The following is a 22281-nucleotide window of genomic DNA, read 5'->3' on the forward strand; positions in this document are numbered from 1 at the left end:
CCAAAGGGGGAACTGATCCAACAATAAATTCTAGTGGTCAAATCTGGTGCAAACACACTTCTTTGAAGTGTCGTGGTGTAAAATGCCACTCCGAGGACTGAATCCAGCCATGGCACTTCCAGTCGCCTCACATGCATGTGAATAAGGAAGGTCTGAGGAAAGTTGAAGAACTTGGCTCATGGTGTTGACAAAGTATATTAGATGATACTGATGACTGCCAGAAGGGGGAAAACAGTGTATTTTGGAATAAGTACAGCTCACTATGCCTTGAAAACGACAATGGCAAGACTTTGGACTTGGTACCAGGAGGGACCAGTCTCTGGAGCAAGACATCATGGTTGGTAAAGTAGAGGGTCAGCAAAAAAAAACGAGGAAGACCCTCCAGGAGAGGAAGTGACTCGGTGTTGACAGCCATGAACACACACGTGCCTACGGTTGTGAGAACAGCTCGGGACTGAGCAGCAGCGTGTTCTGTTGGACACCTGGTCATCAGGAGTCAGAACAGAACAACAACATATGACAGAGATGGAATGAAAGTCGGTGACGGATGGCCAGAATATTTACAAAGAATGTTTCAGCAAAAAGTTAACCAAAGGAGGATTCTTATAACATGTACCCAATAAATTCAGGCAGATGAAGAAGAAAATATTGGCTCATATACTTATGACACATTTATTGAGTGCCTATGAGGTGCCAGCCACTGTTGTGGCACTGATTGGTATTGGTTTAATACCATGATGGCAATCCCTGCCACTATTTAAATGCACCCTGGGAAAAACAACGTACACATTGCATTAAGTAAACGAGCAGGTTGCCATACCATATCTATCGTTGGCTCCCGTTCTCATTTTTTAATTGGTAAGCAAATGTAGAGATGAGAGAAACAACACCCCCAGAACAAAGGCTAGGACGACAATCACTGAACTCTCATTCCTGCTGCAGCCTTTTCATTTCTGTTTGCTTTTCTGGGTTTGCTAAGTTTTCTCCAATAAAGACTTTATTGTAATGAGGGAGTTGTGTTCTTAGTGAATCAAAATGAGCTATGCTTTGAAATTAAAGAAAAATCCTGTTCCCATTAAACTCTTTATTAATTAACAATAATTTTTAAGACCATCCTTTATTAAGTTGGTGTTCCAATTTCCAATTATCTCATAATGTTCTTTAAGTGTAGAGCTTGCTTGAGTCGGAATCCAAATGCGGTCCACACGCTGGACTGATTTTCTCTTAGCCGTGTTTCTCCTCCATCTCTTCTCGTCCCTGGTAATGGATGTGCGGAAGAAGCCAGGCCATCTGTCCAGTGGGATTGCCCACATGCTCGATTCTGATGATTACATACTCCAAGTACCACTCCCTACGACCGTCTGTGTTCTGGACAGAGGAATTTGTATCTAGAGACTTGATCGGGTTCAGGAGTTAGCTGTTTGCGGTTGGGGGGTAGGGGAGGGGGTGGGGTGTCTTCTATCAAGAAGCACATGATACCTGCGTGTCCTCTTAATTGCGATACTAGCAACCATAGATGATTAACACCTTGGTTCATTCATCCGGAGGTAGGGTAAAATATATTGACAACAATTTCGATGCAGTGGTGCACTGAACCCTAAAGTGGTGCCATCTCAATGTTTGTTGGACCCCAGAACTGCCTCCCACCCCCAGTCTATCAACAAAATGAAACAATTGCAGATAAGATCTGGAAACCGACTGGAGGTTCTCAGGAGCCTGAACAACTCTCTGCAATATACGGCTCCGTTAGCTTGAAGAATGGCTCCTTTTAGAAAGCGTTGCTTCATAAATAGTCGGATGGAAATAGTGTTCCCCTTTGCTGGCAGCTGCCACCACATTGTGTGCCATGTACAAATATTCATCACCCACCCAGAGATCCCATCTTTGATATTTACCAAAGCACCAGGGGGTCTTTCACTCCATCACAACTTCTGTTGTTGTTTGTATAATTATCTGGAAAGGAGCCCCAACCCTGCAACCTAGGGAGCCAGTTCATTATCCTGATGATTGCTGTCTTTGCAGAGACGCGCAAGTTCAAGGGACAGATGGGATTCGGAAAAGCCAGATGCCTGCACAATCCCACCCCAGCAGGCCCCAAGTGGAGTCCTCATTTTAGGAGGAAAGGGACAGAGGCTGAGCTTGGGGGCGGGAAAGGGACCATGTCAAGCTAGTCTCTCTCCGTCCTGCCTGGATCTCACGGGCCACGTCCCGCAGAGTGGGTGCGCCTGAAGCCGCTGCTCCAGTGCCCTGGGATGGTGCCTGGTGGGAGGGTAGCTGTGTCATCCCCTGGAAGGACAGTACCGATTGCTTAGCAATGTCAAGATGCCTGCTGTTTTGAGCCTGCCTGCCTGTAGAAGCAGATGGCTTAGGGACTCAGCCAGCCCTGCGTTGGCCTCCCCAGGCTGCTGACAGGTAAGCCGAGACCATATGCGAGTGGAAGAAGCAAGACCAGACCGCCACCAGGCAGGTGAAGCCAGCAACCAATTCCTGGAGACTGGGTTCACGCCGAGACAGGCTGGATGCACCACCGGCACCCACCGAGTGGACAGCAAAGGAGCTGATGACTTGCTCCATTGCTAACTCTGCTCTGCCGTCTTCCTCGCATCTCATGTCTCACTGCCTCCCTGGAAGTTCTTATTGGTGCTCAATGTTGAGCATGCCGGCTGTGGGGTAAACAATTCGGGTTTGAAAGAAGGCCATGCTGACGCACTGGGTTGGTTGTCTCTCCCGTCCCCAGGTCTACGATGGCAACAACAACTCCGCCCGCTTGCTTGGGGCGTTCGGCCACTCTGAGATGATGGGAATGACGCTGAACAGCACGTCCAGCAGTCTGCGGCTTGACTTCATCACCGATGCGGAGAACACCAGCCAGGGCTTCGAACTGCAGTTTTCCAGTAAGTCTTTCTTGCATCTGCGTGGACAGTGAAGTCAGACTCTCCCAGGCCCACGAGCAGAGGGAGGCTGGGCTCTGGGACACTGTCCATGGCATAAACAAGCGTGGTGTTCTCTAGCTGGTTTGCCTAGCCGGTTGTTTTCCCAAGACCCTGTGCCTGGGATTTGGGTAAGCTGCCACTCAGGCAGCAGCTTCAGGGTCTGACCATGTGGTTAGCCAAGGGGAGGGTCACACCAGACGTTGTGTTTGCTCATACTCACTGTTTCATTTAACTTAAAGCAGCCAAACATTGCTACTGGATGCTATCAGGTGAGTGCAACGCATAGTGACCCGTGTGACAAAGTAGAACTGTCCCATCAGGTTTTCTTGATTGTAGTCTTGACAGGAACAAATCATCAAGCATCGCCCCCTTGGAGCCACCGGAGAAAGGTGAGCTGTCCACCTTGGCAGGCAAACACCGAAGCCATTATGCCACCAGTGCTCCTTCAGCACGGGCTTCCTGAATCTTGCATGCATAAAATAACAGTGAGTGAGCCCCTACCAAATTCTCAAAATGTAGACACCGATGTGGAATTATGGCCTTGGTGACCTATTGTCACGGAGTCAAATCCAACTCACGGGGCCTATCGGATAGAGTAGCGCCATCCCGTAAGGTTCCCAGGGCTGTCCTCTCCAGAGAACCAGATCGCCACGACTCTCTTATGCGTGGGGCGCCTGGTGGGTTCCAACCCCCGAAGAGCCTCTCCTGACGGGTTGGTGTTAGATGCCATCGAGATAGCGTTCAGGCACGGGGAACAGCCCCATGCACACGTAGATCTCGGGCCTCACTTCCTGCTCTAGACGACCCACTGCAGCCCATTCAGCATCATAGCAACACACAATCCACCACGGACAGAGGGGGGTGGCTGCCGTTGAAGTGCAACGGCCGGAATCCAGCAGGTCCCCCACAGGGACGGCGAGAACTCCACTGAGGAACCAGCGTAAGATAGGAAGCAGTGTGCTCTTTCAGAAAGCTCTTTACAATCCAATGAGAATTCATCAACTGATGGACAGGCACAGTGGACGATCACTTGGCAATTAAAAGTGAAGGGCCAATTACACGCTTCAACTAAGATGGATTTTGAAATCACTTTTGCTAAAGACAAGAAGCCAGTCACAAAGGGCCACATATTATCCGTTTCCACTTCCATGAAATGTTCCAAATAGGCAGTCCGGAGAAACATAGCATGCTCTTCGAGGGCTGGGAGAGTAGGGAATGTTAGGGAGGAAATGGGGAGTAACCCCTACGAGGTGTGGGTGGGACCTCCATTGGAGCTGAGGAAAAGGTTCTAAAATTGAGCACAGTAGTGATTCCAAAACTCTGTGAATACTTTAAACACACACACAAAGACACACACATACACACATGGAGTGGCACACTTTAGATGAGCGAATTGCATGGTGTGTGTTTAAATCTCAATAAAGCTGGTCTTAGAGACCCAATGAGTGTATCAGGCTTCCCCTGCCGGGGGGCTCTCAGCTGTCCAGCTTAAGGATCTTCTGTTAGCAGCTGAAGGTGCAGTGGAACAGGGTTAAGCAGAACCCAATGGAATCCCACAGCCACCATGCGACAATTGTGTGACTTTGGAACAATTTATTTAACCTTCCCTGGGCAATACTCACAGTTTTGCAATGCAAGTAATTACAAGCTGCATATAAGACTCGTGCAGATAGCGAAAGAGGTAACTCGTGGGAAACACAATAGAGTCAGCCCTGTATCATCAGCTCCCTCTTCCCGCCTCTCACCAGGGCTCATATGAGCAGAACCTAATGGAGCCGATGAACAGTCACGCTGAACGTGACTGTTCCATATTATGCTCACCCCTCAGCCCGTCTCAATGAGCCAAAGGGTGGGGGAGGGGGCAGCTTCTGCTTACGAATCAGGCACAGGGAATAGAAGTCCCAACCTAGCCCTTCAGCTGCCAACAGTTGAAGCTGCCCCGGAAAGAGGAGCTGGGATCATTTGCACACAGCACCAGGCAAATGAAAGCGCCTTAAGGTCTCCTCCCTGAGTACCGGGATGTGGAGGGAGGGATTCCCAAGTGGTGACTCGGTCAGAGCCAGAAGCTCCAGCCAGGTGTCGTCCTGTTGAGCACGTGGGCTCTGGGGAAGACAAGAGGCACTTTCTGTCTGACAGGTGTGCTTTGCTCTCTGTGTTCGCTGCCTAGAGAAACACATTCTCATATGTGTAAGAGAGCTGTATATCAATGTGGTAGTTATCTCATTGTCAAGTTAAGGATTAAGCGTGTAGGGGTGGAGTCTAGCCTGTCAATCAGATCATAGCCAATGAGGCCTCTGTGTGGGGATGGCCTTCTCCTGAGAATTCTGGGAAATCCTGATTTTCCTCCTTGGAGGCGGGAGACACCTCTCTCTCTGCCACTCCCTGGGAGACATTGCAGCTGACAAGACACATGGAACTACGCTAGTGCCCTGAGCTGGACAAGCCACATGGATGCAACCAGACCTCTGAAGCCAGAGAAGCCACAGAGAGACCCCTGCCAGCGCTGAGATGCTTACAACACCACTGGACCCAAAGACTTTCTACCCACTGGCCCGTGATCTTCTACTTTCGGTATCATTGCATGTGTTTCGAGAGTCTGAAGAGGACTTTATAGATTGGTATCAGACATATGGGCTGATATCAGACTTATGACCTTGGACTGGACTGGGATGGGATGTTTTCTTAATGTACAATTACCCTTTATATAAAGCTCTCTCTTATCTACATATGCATGTTTATGAATTTGTTTCTCTAGTCTACCCAGACTAACGTGATCAGGAAGTTTTGTATATCAGGAAAACCTCCCAGCCCAGTCCAACTCAAGTCCATAAGTTTGATATGAGCCCATCAGTCCCTCTTCAGACTCACACAGTCACATGCAATGATGCAGAATGCAGGACTTTCACAGGCCCATGGGCGCACAGTCCTGTGGATCCCATGACGGTGAGCGCATCTCCAGGGCTCTGCAGGTCTCAGAGCGGCTTGCCAGCACGAAGGTGAAGGCAGAGAAGGTGAGAGGAGCTGGCCTCCGGAGACCATTTATCTCAGTCATCAAACTACAGCTTGATTGACAGGCCAAACCCCACCCCCAACTTCTTGCAAGTGCCATGTCGGCACAACAACAACCTATCACACTGACACTACTTCTTTCTCCACCAGGTTTTGAACTCATCAAATGTGAGGACCCAGGAACCCCCCAGTTTGGTTACAAGGTCCACGATGGAGGTCATTTTGCAGGGAGCTCTGTGTCCTTCAGCTGTGACCCTGGATACAACCTGCGGGGTAGTGAGGAGCTGCGGTGTCTGAGTGGCGAGCGGAGGACATGGGACCGGCCTCTCCCCATCTGTGTCGGTAGGAAGCCCATTGTTCGTCAAACTCCCCCACCCCAAGCTCTGCGTTGTCTCGCTACGAATGTCCTCATGTTACGTCCCAGGCTTCAAGGCCTGCAGGAACCATCCCCTCCCTGCCCCACCTTTGTCCGTGTCCCCACCTCCTGCATTACATCATTGTATGACATCATGACATCACACAGCAGTGCAGCCTGACAAGGGGCGTTGCCATTGTCACACATTTAGCATGTGAACCGGAGCCAAAGCACATCCTCAGAACCGGAACACTGGGATGGAGAAAAGGTTGGAGGGCTTGTGAGAGAGAGGTCAGGCTTTTGTCTGCATTCCAGCACTGTTTTCACCACCAGGACTTGAACAAGTCTTCAACGCACTCTGGGCCTCAGTTTCCTTATAGGTAAAATGCTTCCTTTCTTTGGGGAAGGTGGATCAAAGAGGAAGATAATTAACTAGCGTCTTCTGAACCCTAAGGTCCATCCAATGTCAACAGAGGTTGTGAGGAAGAGAAGGCTAACCTTAGGAGGCAGTATGAAACTGAAAAAGCATGACATTAAGATTGTCTGAACTCTTTATCTTCCCTCCTCAGCCTCACTCCACGTTTGACTCTCCTTGTAGACCAGGATTCCCACCACACTGCTTTGCCCCACTGGCCCAGCCTGAGCACCAGGGCTTTCCCTCTCCCCACCTGCTTCTTCGAGCGCCAGCACCTCAGTGTGTCTGTGAGCTCAGCACTGGCTAACTGTTTAAGATGGAAACATCTGTTGGGAAAATATCCGTGTGCCTGTCATGCGCCCATGCATCTTTCACTTTGGGTGTGAATGTTTTGGGGGAGGTGTTTCATTGGCTGTAGGTGCCATTGAGTCCGTTCCAATGTACAAGACACAAACTAATGAAGCCCTGCCCCATCCAGGGCATCCTCACAGTCACTTCTGTGTGTGAGCCCATTGTCGCAGTCGCTGTGCCAGTCCATCTGCTTGAGGCCCTTCCCCTTTTTACCCTGATTCCCCACGTGACCAGGCCTTCTGTCCTTCTCCTGGATCGAGGCCTCCTGAGATAATGCCCAAAGTAAGAGAGACCAATCTCACCATCCTCACTTCTAGGGAGCATGCTGGCTGCCCTTCTTCCCAAACGGATTTGTTGTTGTGCTGTTGGCAATCCGTAAGATATTCCTTCTTCTTCTTTCCCTGCACGATCGTTCACACGCATCAGTTCTCAGTCTTCCTGACTCGTTGTCCGGCTCTCACATGCCCTTGAAGTGACTGAAAACGCCAGGCTTCCCTAGAAGGACCTTCCTCCTCCAGGGGACCTTCTTGCTTTACAACCCTTTTGAGCGGTCTTTTGCAGCAGTCCAGTGCAATGTGGGGTGTGATTCCTTGACTGCTGCGTCCATGGGCCTGGGCTGTGGATCTAAGGAAAGTAAAATAAACTCCTTGACAATGTCAACATTTTTACTATCCCGTGCTGCTTGTTGGTGCAGTTGTGGGTATTGTTTGCTTGATTTATATTGAAACGTAATCATAGCGAAGGCTGGAGTGCTTGATCGTCATCAGCAAGGGCTTCAAGTCCTCCTCGCTGTCAGCAAGCAAAGTTAGGTCATCAGCATACCAAAGGTTGTCTATAAACCTTCCTCCAATTCTGCCTTTCATTGGCTCTTATTTTATTTATTTTTAATCGTTTTATTAGGGGCTCAGACAACTCATCACAATCCATACCTGCATCTGTTGTGTAAAGCACATCTGTACATTCGTCATTCTCCAAACATTTGCTCTCTCCATCTCCCTCCAATTCTGATGCTGTTTTCTTCTTCATGTTGTTCAGATATTTTGCTCGGTGTACAGATGTAATACATATAGTAAAAGAATACAACCTTGACACATACCTTTCCCAATTTGAAACCATGTAATCTCCCCTTATGCTGTACCAATAACTGCCCCTTAGTCAGTGTACAGGTTACACATGAGCACAACCAAGTGTTCTACAATTCCCATTTTGCAGTGATAGCCATCACTGTTATTATCCACACAGTCCAATGCCTTGGTAGAGTCCATGAAACACAAGTAAAGAGTGTGATGGGAAATGCTAGTGACTGAGGCTGGTGCTGATCCCCAAGACAATGACGTTTCAACAGGATCGTCAAGACTGTTACACAGCAAAGGGTGACAGATGAGGATTTTAATCCTGAAAGTAGGCAGACCAGAGTGGTGGCCCTTGGGCTCTTCCTCCTCCTTTGTGCTTGAGCTCAAGCCAGTCTACCAGCATGCCCAGCCCTTTCCTCTTTCATCCCCCCTTCTGTGTCCTTTCACTCATGGGCTGGGCTCCATGGACACAGAGAAGAGCAGATAGCAAGCAGTAAGGGCAACACATGCTCAAACAGACAAGAGTATAATGCCAAAAGCTAGCAAAACCTGAAGGCTATATGATGATGAACACGACAAAGGAGTGGTTTGCTTCCGGAAAGACTCGGGAAAGTTGCTTGATCATCACACGTACCACGTGGACTGGACTTGAGAGGATCCGCGTTGCAGACTGAGAAAACCAAGCTCCCTGCTATGGGTTGGAACCTGGCTCGTAGCACCCCTAAGAAGATAGAGTAGAATTACCCTTTGGGGTTTGCAAGGTTTTAAATCTGTCTAGAAGCAGACAACCTCATCTTTCTCGCACCAAAGCTGGTGAGATTGAATCGCTGACTTTGCGATTCCTGGTTCAGTGGGTAGCACATTGCACCACTAAGTTTTCATTCAAGCAGAGTGAACGTCGATCCTTTGAATCTTCGAGGTCGCCCCAGTGAGACTCGCTCATGCTCCACTGCTGTTAGGGGCATGAAGCTGTGTACTGGGGATTTTTACATTCAGCATATTTTACATATGACGGACTTCATTATGATCTATCAGAAATAACCACGATGACTTAAAATGTCCGGGTGTCTTCTTCAGTGACAAGACGGCTGAGTTGGCTCTGCAGACAAAGAAAGCAGCAGCACTCTCGGACGGGAAGAAAAAAAGAGTCCAGCAAGGGTCCTACTGTTGGTGACCCCCTCAGCCCTGCCCTTTGCCCCCTCCCTGTCCATCTGCCATTCCTCAGATGCAGGGATCCTGTGGCCAAGAAGCAGTAGTGTCCATGAGGAAGTGGTCCCAGCACTGCTACTGCAAGACCTGCTGGGACGTTGGAGGTGTTTCTCTATCTGGCATTTGAGAGGAAGAACCAGCCACAACATAGTAACGGCATCCCATGTTTCCAGCTACCTCCTCCTCTGCCAGATAGACTTCCCGGCCAAGGCTTATCGTTCTCCCTCTCACGCACACCCTAATCACGTGCATCAGCCCATCCTGCCTGGGATCTTTACATCAGATCGGTGCCCTCCAGCTCAAAGGCACCATGGAGGAGTGGACACACAGCCAGTAACACTTTGAGCAAAATCTCTGGTCTGCTGAGCAGACTGTAGTAGAGGACCTGCTCCCCTCAGCCCATCTGGGGTGGAAGACATGGAGCCCTGGATACGCTGGCTGGGTCTTTATAGCAACAGGTAAATGTCAGTCTTCTATCTCTGATCTTGATCTCATCGTCTCCTACTTCTTCTACGATCTTGCTTCATCAATTATTCCTTGAGAGCTCTGTAGCAAATCCCCTCCTCTTCCTTCAGTTTGGCTCTCCTTGTAATTTGTCTAGAAGGCAATAGCTTCATTCATTTGACCATCCATCCATCCGTTTGTTCAATCAGCACTTATTAATCATCTATGAGGTGCCAAATACTATATGAAGCCTTTGACATTCAAATATGAGTAAGGCAAGGTCCCTGCTGCCGAGGAGCTTATAGTTTTAGGGAAGAGATAGATAGGATTTAATGCCCGTTATGGACACTATGATTTTTAAAAAGTCGTTATCCTTATCATGAAGATGCCTAGGATAGCATGATCAATTCTACCTGGCATGACGGGGCCCACAAAAGGTTTCATAGAGTGATTTTTTTTTTTTTTGTTCAAGCAGAGGCATGAAGAGGTCCATCTGCCTGAGTTCACGAAGTTCATGATACTTGGCTGGAACAAGGGAGGCAGGGAAGGGGGCCACTGATACCAAAGGGAGCCCCTGTGGAGCTTGATGGGCTGTACTGCCGAATTTGGTCTTCATTCTAAGAATGATGGTTTCCAGAGAACAGTGTTATGGTCCAATGTGTGTTTTGGAGCTGGCCCTCTGATGGCATTGCTGAGGGTGAACAAGACCACCTGGGCCGGTTCAGAAATGATGAGGGACTGAGAGAAGACTCTAAGCCAGTGGTTCTCAACCTGTGGGTCGTGACCCCTTTGGGGGGGTGTCGAATGACCCTTTCACAGGGGTCGCCCCGATTCATCACAGTAGCAAAATGACAGTGATGAAGTCGCAACGAAAATAATGTTATGGTTGTCGGGGGTTTCACCACCACATGAGGAACTGTATGAAAGGGTGAAGGCATTGGACTGTTGAGAACCACTGCTCTAAGCCATGCGGGCACAGGAAGTCACAGAAATTCCGCGAGTGGGTTCACTCAGCTGTGGAGGAGGAAGGAGAATAAGGTCAAGGGGGCCCTGTCTCTGGTGGCTATCCTGCTCCTCCCACCTGATCAAACTGGTAAATGCTTGCTTTTCCCTCAAGATTCTCCTGAAACCAGGTGTCCTAGCCTTACCGTGCTGCTGCAACAAAGGTAATATAACTGCGTGGTTTTAACAAACGCAAATGCATTCTCTCACCATTTAGGAGTCTAGAAATCTAACTTCAGGGCACCATCCCTAAGAGATGGTTCTCTCTCTCTGTTGACTGGGGGGAAAGGTCTTCGTCTCCCCTCAACATTTATGGGCCCAGCATTCCTTGGCATCCATCTTGCCCTGGATCTAGGAGGTTCTCAGCCCATGGACCCTCCTTCCAAAAAATGCACTGTCCCTCCAGCTGTCCATGCTCGGCGGTAGTTCGGTGGGTCCCTCTCTCTGCTCACTTCTCTTTCCTTTTCTCTCTCATAAGATGAAAAGTGTGACTCAAGGCAATAAAAGGGGTGACTTAAGATGGCATGTAAAGGGCACAGCTCAAGAGCCTCCCCACTCTAATCCCCCCTTCGAGCCTTTACCACACGGTGACTACATGATCACATAACTTCCAAACCACTAGAGAACCGTGGCCTAGCCAAGGGGACCCAACCTTGGGCGGACCCAACTCAATCCACGTCACCAAGGTCCTCCCTGACCCTCCCTGCCCTGTGACAAGGGAAATGGACTGCTTCCTCCTCTGTGCCATGAAGACCCTCACTCAGAGCACTTGATGCCCACCGGACTGTGTCCTCCGAGAGACCACATGCTTTGCAGAGAAGGGACAGTGTCTCGTTTACGTCTGTGATCCTGGGACCTGTTGCTGTCGAGGACCAGGTTCAAGGCCTGCACATTCTTCCCGATGAGGCCTTGAGTTTGCTCTCAGAGTAAGCCCCTGCCACACAGAGGAAACCGAGACGTTTAAAACCAGCTGAGTGAGATAAAAGCCGCCTGCCGTCCAAGTCTGAAGTATGCAGTTCAATGGCTTCTTCGGATGTTCATCAATTCAACAATCTGGCTTTTACTGTTTTGTCCCCCACAAGGAAAACCCCGTGCCTGTTAGCAGTGTCCCCTCTACCCCTCTTCCTCCTGCTCCTTGGCCCTGGCAGCTACTACTATCTCGTTTCTGTCTCTGGACATTTGCTGACAATGGACACCTCACGTAGATGGGATCGTAAAATATGTGGCCTTTTGTGTCTGGCTGCTTTCACATGGCATGCTGTCAGAGTCCATCCGTGTTGTCACATGTGTCCGTACTCTCACCCCTGTTTACAACTGAATAACATTCCACTGTGTGAATACAGTACCTTGGGTTTTTCTGTTCATGAGTGAATGGACTTTGGGGTTAGTTCTACTTTTTATTTATTATGAATTATGCCACTATGAACATTGTTGTGCAGCTTTTTGTTTGTATTCCTAAGAACCAAGTTGCTGGGTCATATGGTAGCTCAACTCTGTGATGAACATTTTGAAGAACTGCCCATTTTTTCCCACAGAAGCTGTACTATTATCCACTTCCATCAATAGGGGATGAGAGTTTCATTGTGATTCTCCTTTGCGTGTGTATTAATGCGATAATGATCCTTGTAGGTGTGAATTTGTTTCGGTTATGGCTTAAATTTTCATTGCATTTCCCTAATGACTAAGATACTGAACATCCTGTGTATGTACTGATTGGGTGTTTTTATACTCTCCTTGGAGAAATAGCTGTTCAATTCCCTTGCCCTTAAAAAAAAAAGGGATTATTTGTTGCTGACCTCCATATGTCCTTTAGATACCATAGACCCTTGTATTGGTTGTGCGCAATCACCTGGGATAAACAAGAAGAACTCAGGGGCCCACAGGATGACATCTCAGTCCACTCCAAGAGGCTCACTCTTCTGGGCTTTCTTTCAGCTGAATGTGGAGGAACAGTGAAAGGAGAGGCATCGGGACAGGTGCTGTCACCTGGGTATCCAGCGCCCTACGAACACAACCTCAACTGCATCTGGACCATCGAGGCTGATGCTGGCTGCACCATTGGGTAAGTGTCAGGGCTGGCAAAGGAACCACGGCCAGTTGTTCAAGTGAGTCATCACCAGTACTGTCCCCTGGCCACCCACCTGGAGCCAGGACCTGCCCATATCACCTGGAGGCCTTTGTATGGTCAACAGTGGTTTCTATGGCTTAGGTCTGTACTGGGTCTTCTAGAAACTTGGTGGGGACAGTCTCGGCCTCATGGGGCTGCGTCCAAGTTCATGAAACCCATTGACATAAATGACCCACATACAGCAAGGGAGCTGAGGACACAGGCTTTCTACCAGTCAGACCCCAGTTTGAATCCCAGCTCTGTCCATTTGCGGGACTTTGGGCAAGTTCCTTAACCTCCCTGAAACTCCCCTTCTTCTTCAGAAATGATAGCTTATGATACTGGCTCTGCAGGAAAGTTATAACGTGCTTGAATAAGATGCATAGTACTTGGGATGTGGTAAATGTTTCATTATAATTGCTGTGGTAATTTCTCTGAAGTATAATTCAGGGATCTGATGAGTGGAACCAGAGCGTCCCACAGTAAGCTTGGGAGGAATAATGAGCAATCAAGACCATAATCCACTATTTTACCCGAGTAGACACCTCGACAAGTCAGGAGAAGGCTTTCTTGTTCCCTTACCCTGGAGCACCATTGAGGCCGTTCTTCAGCGGAGAGCTACCTCTGGGTTCGGCACAGCTGTGAATCCCAGTCGCTATTCATCGTGGAGGGAGACGCACTTGTATGCACAGGGCACAAGAGCAAGGGGCGTGAGAAGGCAGGCCAGGAGGAGATGAGGGGCGTTATTCTGGAAAGGGTAACAACAGAGCTGAATCCTGAGCCACAGAGAGGAGGTTGCTAGGCAGCCATGGGGGGGAGAGGGTGGGCCTGCTCCCACAGGAAGTGAGGGCGTATACTCAGGCTCAGGGAGCTAAGGATGGTTGCCTGTGACCAGAACATCTCTTGTGGATAGGTAGGTGGGGAAGGCATGGGAAATGAAGCCAATGATGTGCGCCATGACCAGAGTGTGGAGGTCACGGGTGAAGGAGCTGAGTATGGACATATTCTGGGGTAGACGAGGTCTAGGAGCCCAGTGGTGAAGCCGTTTCTAGAGTCTGGCTTGGGGGTGATCATTCCTGAACTCAGCAGTGGAGAAAAGTAGGCATACGATGAGGAGACCTTTAGGAGGTCACACCAGCTGACCTCTGTCTCCTCAGTCAACATTCAGGTTTCTTTTGTCACCCCTCCCTCTTTTTCAATGCCGAGCGTGTGCTACAGTAAGCAACGTATGCAGAAAAGTCAGAGGATTGGGGTAACAAACAGCCCCATCTGTGCTGTCTAGATTCGGCTGTCTGCCATGTATGCGCCATGTATGTGCCATGTATGTGCCATGTATGCGCCATGTATGTGCCATGCATGCGCCATGTATATGCCATGCCGCATTCGCTTCCCTCCGTTTTCCTTCATCCTTCTGTCTGTTTACTGAGCCAACTGAGAATGCATGGGAGACACTGATACTTCGACCTACATCCTGGGGCGTGGTTTTCTCCAGTCACGGCGGCATCAGCACACCATGAAAGCACACCATGGCTCTTGGGGAACTGGGATTAGGACCGGGGCTGGAGGAGACCGGAGCAGCTGACTGAGGGAGGACACGAGAAACAAGCCAAGGGCTTTGTAGTCAGGAGTAGGAACTATTGTCCTACTCATGAGATGGAGGGGTGCTGGGGAGGCACGAGGGTCACTTCCCAGCCCTCGGGAAGAGATGATCAAGTCAAATCCAGAAATGCCCTTCCTGCAGCAACCTAGAAGGAAGCCCGGCGGCACAGTGGTTAAAGCCCTTGGCTGCTAACCACCAGCAGTTCAAGTTCAAACCCACCAGGCACTCCATGTGGGGATGGGGGGTGGGGGTGGGGGGTAGAATGTGGTATTCTGCCTTGGTCCAGACTACAGCCTTCGAGGTCATATGGGATAGTTCTTCTTTGCCTATAGGGTGTCTATGAGTTCCAATTGATTCTAAGGCAATGCAAACAGACAGTAACATAACAAGACATAAGTCACAGGATGGTGGGGTAAGAGGTTGGGAAGGATACAGCCAGTGTGTGTGTGTGTGTGTGTGTGTGTGTGTGTGTGTGTGTGTGCCCTAAGATGGGAAGTGGCTAGGAGAAGATGAAGGTGATGTCAGCCTGCAATCCTGGAATACTTCTTGGAACCTTGGAAACATCAAAGGTGAAATGCTAGGGAAGCCTTCAGTCCCCTCCCAGGTCTGCGTCCTAGCCACAGGTGCGTAGTAGCCACTGAGAGCAACTCATTTCCATTTCTACTCCCTCCCCCTCCCCCATCCTCTTGTCCTTCCTTTCCCACCCTTCTCCCCCACCCACATCACACACCCCACTTGAATAACCAGCAGGAATTTTAGGGACTTCATCATTAACCTGAAAGGAGATGGACACAAAAGTCCCTTTGGTATTTGAGTCCTTATTCACAGGTTTAGCTTTCAAAATGAGAATGTCTTTCTAGGATGTTCTATATCATGATATTAATATATATTTCTATGTAAAGATATGTGCGTACAGCTTATATGTAAATATTGGCATGCACAGGATAAATCTTATGTATAATGTTAGCTGCCATCAGGTTGATCCCTGACTCATGGCAAACAGATTCATACAGAATAGAACTGCTCTATAGGACCCTAATGGTTAAGAACTTGGTTTCTAGCCAAAAGGTTGGAGGTTCAAACCCACCCAGTGGCTCCACAGGAGAAAGACCTGGCAGCCCACTCCCATAAGACGACACACTAAGCCACCCTGTGGCACAGTTCTTGGGAAAGTAGAGGGCCAGCACAAACGAGAAATGTCCTCAGTGAAATGGATTGGCATGGTGGCTGCCACAACGGGCTCACCGACACCCAATGAGAAGGCGGCAAAGGACCAGGTAACCTTTATTCCCTCACACTGGGTTATTATGAGCTGGAACCTCCTCACAGACCTTGACCAAAACAAGTCTTGACAGAAGCAGCACTGCTCATCCAAGAAGCCAAGAAGCAAAATGCAAACAGACTCCGTGCCATCGAGTTGATTCTGATGCATCCCTACCCTATCGACCAGGGTAGAATTGCCCCATGTGGGGTTTGGGGGTCTGAGACTATAACTCTTTACGGGGAGTTGAAAGCCTTGATGTTCTGCCATTGAACAGTTGGTGATTTTGAACTCCTAGCCTTTTGGTTCGCAGCCCAGCGGGTAACCACTATGCCAGTGGGGCTCCTTAGGAAGCTACTTAAAAATAAATAAATGAACTCACTGCGGTCAAGTTGATGCCAATGCACAGCTGCCCTATAGCACGGGGTGGAATTGCACCTGTGAGTTCCCCAGACGAACTCTTCACGGGAGGAGAAAGCCTCCTTCCTCCCTCAGAGCAGTTGATGTTTAGCACCCAGAGTTTCACCACTAGGCCGTGAACGGTGAGGCCGGCAGCCGATCCCACACCACTTCTGCCACCTGGACTCATTCGGAAGGTCATGTTGTCAGTCCGTGCTGCCTAGTCAATCCCGTTAAGACACTCTTGTGCTTTGTTTTGATTTCTTTCATTGAAAATCGAAATGGTATAGAAATGTATACATTTGAAATCAAAAGCGCCCGTGATCTTCTTCTGGCCCGTGTCTGCATAAGGCAAACACTGCCAATCGTTCCTACAATGAGATCCTCACTGTGTGTGGCTCGGTAACTTGCTTGGTGTTTTACCACTGCATCGTTTATCATCATCTTATGAAGTCAATACATATAGATCTACCTCATCCTGTTTGAAGCCTGCTGGGAATTCTGTGGTATGCACAAACATAATTTACTTCGTGATACGTTTATTGATAAAGTGAATAGTTCCATTTTTTCACTCCACTGAACATGAATCTTGGAGCAGTCTTCCCAATAGTTCCGTGAGACACACCCTTCGAAGGATCATTTTGAGGCCTCTCCACTGGAGTCCATGGAAGCCCTGATCGTGCCCACGCTGGTCAGTCCCTGCAGGAAAAGGACATCTATGTCGTGGCTGCCGGGTTTGCCTTTACATTTCTTTGGAGGAATTTGATTCATATATTCCACTTTGTTCAGTTCCCAGTAGACATTGTTGCTGTTTCAAGTTCTTTTCAACCCAAGAAAGTTAATATTTTCTTTCCTTTTTCTTTTTCTGGAGTCTTACTAAATGATTATTTTTTGGTGGGCAAAGTAGGGGCAGAATCTTTTTCTTTATATGTTTTGCATGTTCCTTTTTTGCTTTCTCGACTGTGTGTCTAGAGCCCTGGTGCTGGGGGGTAAGCACTAAGTCAGGGACGGAGCCCCTCAGCCACTCTGCCCGAGAGGCACCCCCTCGTACAAATCCAGTCTGAGGAACCCTCTAAGTCAGTGGTTCTCGACCTTCCTCATGCCGTCACCCTTTCATACAGCTCCTCGTGTGGTGGTGACCCCCAACCATCAAATTATTTGCGTTGTTACTTCATCACTGTCATTTTGCTACTATTATGAATCGTCATGTAAATGTCAGATAAGCAGGATGTCTTTTCATTGTAACATTTGAGCATAACTAAAGCATAGTGATGAATCACAAAACAGTATGTAATACTATATTGTGAACTACTTATTTCTAACTACAAATCAATGAAATTTTGTCTGGCAGCATGGTGTAGCATGGGTAACAGTCTTAACATAACAACTGGAAACCACATTGGTACATTTTGCAACAGTATGCATAAAAAGCCAATGTCTGGGTTCCTAAGACCATCAGAAATATGTGTTGTCCGATGGTCTTAGGCAACCTGTGTGAGAGGGAAGTTCAACCCCCAAAACGGTCGTGACCCACAGGTGGAGAACCGCTGCTGTACAGGGCCGCCTCATGAAAGTCCAGTCTGAGAAACCCTATGGAGGCCGCTAGGAGTCACAGTTGACTGGAGGGCAGTGGATAATACGGATACATGCGGACCAGGCGATGGGTTCAGGGCCCCCGGTGTTTCTAGTGCATCAGATAGGGCATGCCCTCTTTCTAGTAAAATGCATTATGCCTCTGTGGTACGTTCTTTTATGGTGAACGCTTCGGATTGCTAGTTGATTTGTTCAAATTGTCTTTGTTTGCCTTCTAATGATTTGGGAGTTCTCCACCCTGTTTCCATTTCATCGGTGAGCTTGCTGTTTTCATTCATTCCATTTCCAGCCCTCTTTATCCCATTACCTCCTGTCTCTGCGCGGGGCACGGCGGGAGGGGCAGCGACTCTTGTGTTTATTACGGAGGAGCAGCCTGTTCCCCTGGAGATGGCGCCCGACTGATTATTTTTGTTTTCTACCAACGTGTTATCATCCTTACTCTCCCCGAAAAGGACCCGAGCTGCGTTTTGCCGTGTCTCCTGCCTCTCCCTGCAGCCAATGCATTGCGGGCGATAGGCCATTGGGTCTGATGATTCTGCTGGATTCCTTTGGAAGAGCTCATTCTATTTTTGTCCCAGGAATTTTGTTACTTAGTCAGCGCCACCTCATAGCTAAGAGCTGGACTCCTCTGGTGCCAGGCTAGCTCTCTGTGCCTCCGTTTCTCCATCTGTAAGGCTTGTTAACCTATATGAAGCACTTAGAATAGCGTCTGGCCCATAGTCCCCAAATGACGAGATGCCCCTCCACCAGGAACTGGGCAGAAGTTAGATGGGTAGTTTTTTCGTTTGTTTTCTCTTGTTTGCATTTTTCTCAGTGGGGCATCTCCAAGTATAAGAGATTGTGGATCACTCTTAAGTGTGCCAGATGGGGTGCTGTGTTGTCGGGGGAGCAGGGACCAGGTAGCTCTGCTTGGGTGTGGCAGATGGCGGAGCATACAGGGTCGCCAACAAGACAGGAGACTTGCAGGTGCCTCTCCCCACCTGCCCAGCCACGACCAAGCATTGAGGGTGACGAGAGGGACACACCTCTGGCCAGTCAATTCCCAGGAGGACCCCAAGGACCCAAGAGAAACAATGAATGACTACAGAGGTCTGTGATCAAACCCTGTCACCCTGCCTCTCTCGCTACCTATCATGTATCAACTCTCTACAGCATCCGGTCCATTGGCATTGCCCCCACCCCATTGGATGGATGAGAAAGGGGAAGTGCCTGAGGTCTCCCTGTTAGCCCAGTGGTGTGGGCTTTGAGCTTATTCTCTCTAGCGACAGGTTTTGCTCTTCCCAGGCTGCCACCTTTCCCCTAATGAAAGGCATATCACGTGCCTTCTCAGTGTCCAAGACCAGGTAAGGGCTGTATAGTGGGAGACTTAAACATCAGACTGAGCCAATTTGCCTTCCAGGGACTCACATTCTAGTGGGGAAATGGTCAGATAATCAGGCATCTCCAAGATATGGTGGATGATGTAAGTGCCAGCCAGATCCAGTAAGGGGAGGCAACAAAGATAAAGTGAATCTTCAACATGGGTGTGGGGAGCAAAGACGTGAGCATTGAAAAGAGAGGTTCTCTCTCTCTTTCTACAAAGAAGCTCTGGTGACATAGTGGATTATATATTGGACTGCTAACTGCAACGTCGGCAGTTCAAAACCACCAGGCGTTCCAAGGGAGAAAGATGAGGCTTTCTATCCCCATGATATTTTACAGTCTTGGAAACACACAGGGCCACTGTACTCTGTCTTCAGGGGTCGCTTTGAATCTCTCCAGGAAAGAATACCCCTCATCTGATGTGGCTGCAGGCTACACAGTGGGGAGATAATGTTGTGCGGGTCACAAGGGGTCTTGGGAGAACCCTGAATGGCAAGATGAGAATTTGGAATGAATTTCTCAATGTAAAGAGGAACCACTGGCATATTTTGAAGACAGGAATGCAATTTAGTTCCATTCAAAAACTTGGATCTTTATTCAGTGCCAGGCATTCTGCCAGGCCCTGAGGATATAAAGATAAATAAGACTCCGCTCTTGCCCTTGAAGGTCTTATAGCTATAAATTGTATCTATTATAATCATTCCACTGCCCTCAGGTTGGTGCAATTCATAGCAGCCCTTTAGGACAGGATAGAACCACCCCCTGTGAGTGTCGAGGCTGTAACTCTTTACTGGAGTAGAAAGCCCAATCTCTCTCCCATGGAGCCGAGCTGCTCATGGTTTTGAACTGCAGACCTTTTGGTTAGCAGCCCAACACATAGCCATTATGCCACCAGAGCTGCACATCTGTTACAATAGAAACATCAAGGAGTGGCTCACACTGGCTTCAAAGGATCGTAGGTCGTCTTGCTCCCAGAACAAGAAGTCTGAGGTACCATCCACACCTGGTCAGCTGCCCGGGAGTCCAGTCACTTCTTTCCTTGCTCTGCCATCCTTAGCTTTTATCTGCATGGTTACAGGAGAGGCTGCCACCAAGCCAGGCACGGTGTCTGCATTCCAGGCCAAGAGAGGCAGGAAGAGGAAACAGCATGGGGCTTTCTCCCAATGAGACATTGTGTATTTATTAGGGAAGAACCATCCTCCCCAGAGACACCCTCCTAGATCTCCTTAGTTATCCTTGCCTCCCCTGCTGGGGGAAACAGGAAGACAAATTGTGGTTTGCTCTCATGACCAAAGGAGATGGAGATAGGTAGGAGACGCATGGGAAGCAGGGGTTTGGACAGGGGTTCCCCAGTCACTTAGTGTCTGCTAGCCAATTCTCACTGCCAGCGACCCCCTGCGGGTTTCTGAGAAGGCAACTATTTTACAGAAGTGAAAGGCCCAGTCTTGCTCCCAAGGAGCTGCTCGTGGTTTCAAACTCCTCTCGTCTCTGATATTATGGTGATAAATGCCACTGTAGACATATGTGGAAAATACACTGGAAAAACCTGTGTGATGGGGGGCAGGGGGGCAGCTGAGGGCAGCTCTTCTAGCTGCACATTAGAGAGGCTCAAGAGTTCACCTACAGGCAAAGTCGGGGTCTTCCAGGCCTGTGAAGGAGAGGCGGGTGTGAATGCCAGGGGCTCACTGGCCAGAGCGAGGTGGTGACGCCAGCTCCCCGTGGGCAGCAGAGGCAGAGGACACTCTGGAACGGGGAGAGGCTGTGGTCACTGCCTGCAGCTCAGAAGAACGGGTTCCTTTCTCACGGGCAGATTTGGTGGCGATTGGGCTGCCGGGGTTACTTGGAAAGGGAAGGAGAAAGAGGAAAAGACAGACCTCCCAAGTGCACTTTTCCTCAAAGAGGCCCAGGATCCATGGAGGATGGAGAAGTTCCTGTGCCGAGTGGGGCTCTGCTGGCTGCTCCGAACACCATTTAGCCACGAAAGTCAGAATCGGCTAACAGTTCGAGGGTGTTGATTTCCTAACTGTAGGGACACAGCTCAATGATGAATGCTGGGAGCAAGGCTGCAAACCTCATCCTTGGCTGTGGGTCACAGAGCGGGCAGAGAAGGGCACGGTGGGGATGAATCCGAATCCCTGCCCGCTCGAGCGTGTCTTCCCAGGAGGAGGCTGGGTGAGACAGAACAGCCAACTGTGCCCGAAGCCCAGATTCCCCCACAGCAGGGTTAGCCCCTCCAGAGGGCAGCAGCTCCCCCACTGTGGTGAGCAGCACTTCCTTTGGGCAGCAAGCGGGCAGCTGGCCCAGAGGACGCAGCAGGCACCGGCGTGAAGCTTCTGTCCAAGCTCCTGCTGGAATCCCGGCCCCAGGTTTCGCAGCCTCCAGGAGATTTCTGTTTGAGCGGTGACAGCAAGTCCAACATTAAATAGAAAACGTCCGTGGAATTGCACTGCAAGAGCCCACCCTCTGGAGGAGCTGAGCAGATCAACCCCGACACGGCGGGGTGCCTTCCTTTGTCAGATGTAAGACTTCGACAACTCAGAGAACAGCCTGAACCTTGCTGGAAGGATGAAAACCCCACAAGCCACTGCCCTGGAATCGATTCCAAGTGACCGGCTGTGACCCGCCCAGCAGGCGGAAGTGCAGCCCGGTCGTCCCAAGAGTGGTGGTCCTCTCCGGCCAGTCCTTTGGTCATGTCTGTCCTCTTGATAAAAAGGAATCACCAAGCGTCAGAGCCCGGATGGGGACGAGCCATGAGCCAACGGAATAATAAAGCGCAGAGAGTCAGACAGCTCTCCTGAGAAGGAGGGGGGCACGCAGCTGGAAGAGTGGACTGACCACTTCTAAAACGTCCTCTGCGAATTGAAAGGCATCAAATACAACTTGATGAAAAATGTCCCCACTCCAAGAATCATGAAACCTCTGCCGGCAACTGGCAAGACACACACAGTCGGCACGGACCAGACGACACGGGTGGGGTTTGTTCCCACCGCACCAAAGGCCAACGTCAGGGCCATGGTGAAGCTCTCAGAATTCTGTGTTCTTGCTTTCCTGCATGTAATCCCATTCAGACCTGTTCATCTTGCCCATCGGTTGTGTCTCCACTTGTAGACGGATGGTTTTAGGGACAGTGCAGGAGCGTATGTGTGGCTAGCCATAGATAGGACCTTT

At 49.4% G+C, this 22281-nt stretch overlaps 1 protein-coding gene across 1 annotated transcript in view; it reads left to right on the forward strand.

Moving 5' to 3' along the window:
• CSMD2 (CUB and Sushi multiple domains 2) overlaps positions 1-22281 on the forward strand; it is a 734077-nt gene that overhangs the window by 504713 nt on the left and 207083 nt on the right. Inside the window, exons 24-26 of the mRNA XM_045298912.1 lie at positions 2738-2894; positions 6093-6284; positions 12727-12853. Coding sequence (XP_045154847.1) covers positions 2738-2894; positions 6093-6284; positions 12727-12853 — 476 coding nt within the window. The remainder of the gene's footprint in view (positions 1-2737; positions 2895-6092; positions 6285-12726; positions 12854-22281) is intronic.

The sequence above is a fragment of the Echinops telfairi genome, unplaced genomic scaffold (assembly GCF_000313985.2).
Source record: "Echinops telfairi isolate 266 unplaced genomic scaffold, ASM31398v2 ScPeMD7_7457;HRSCAF=8495, whole genome shotgun sequence".
Classification (NCBI taxonomy): Eukaryota; Metazoa; Chordata; class Mammalia; order Afrosoricida; family Tenrecidae; genus Echinops; species Echinops telfairi.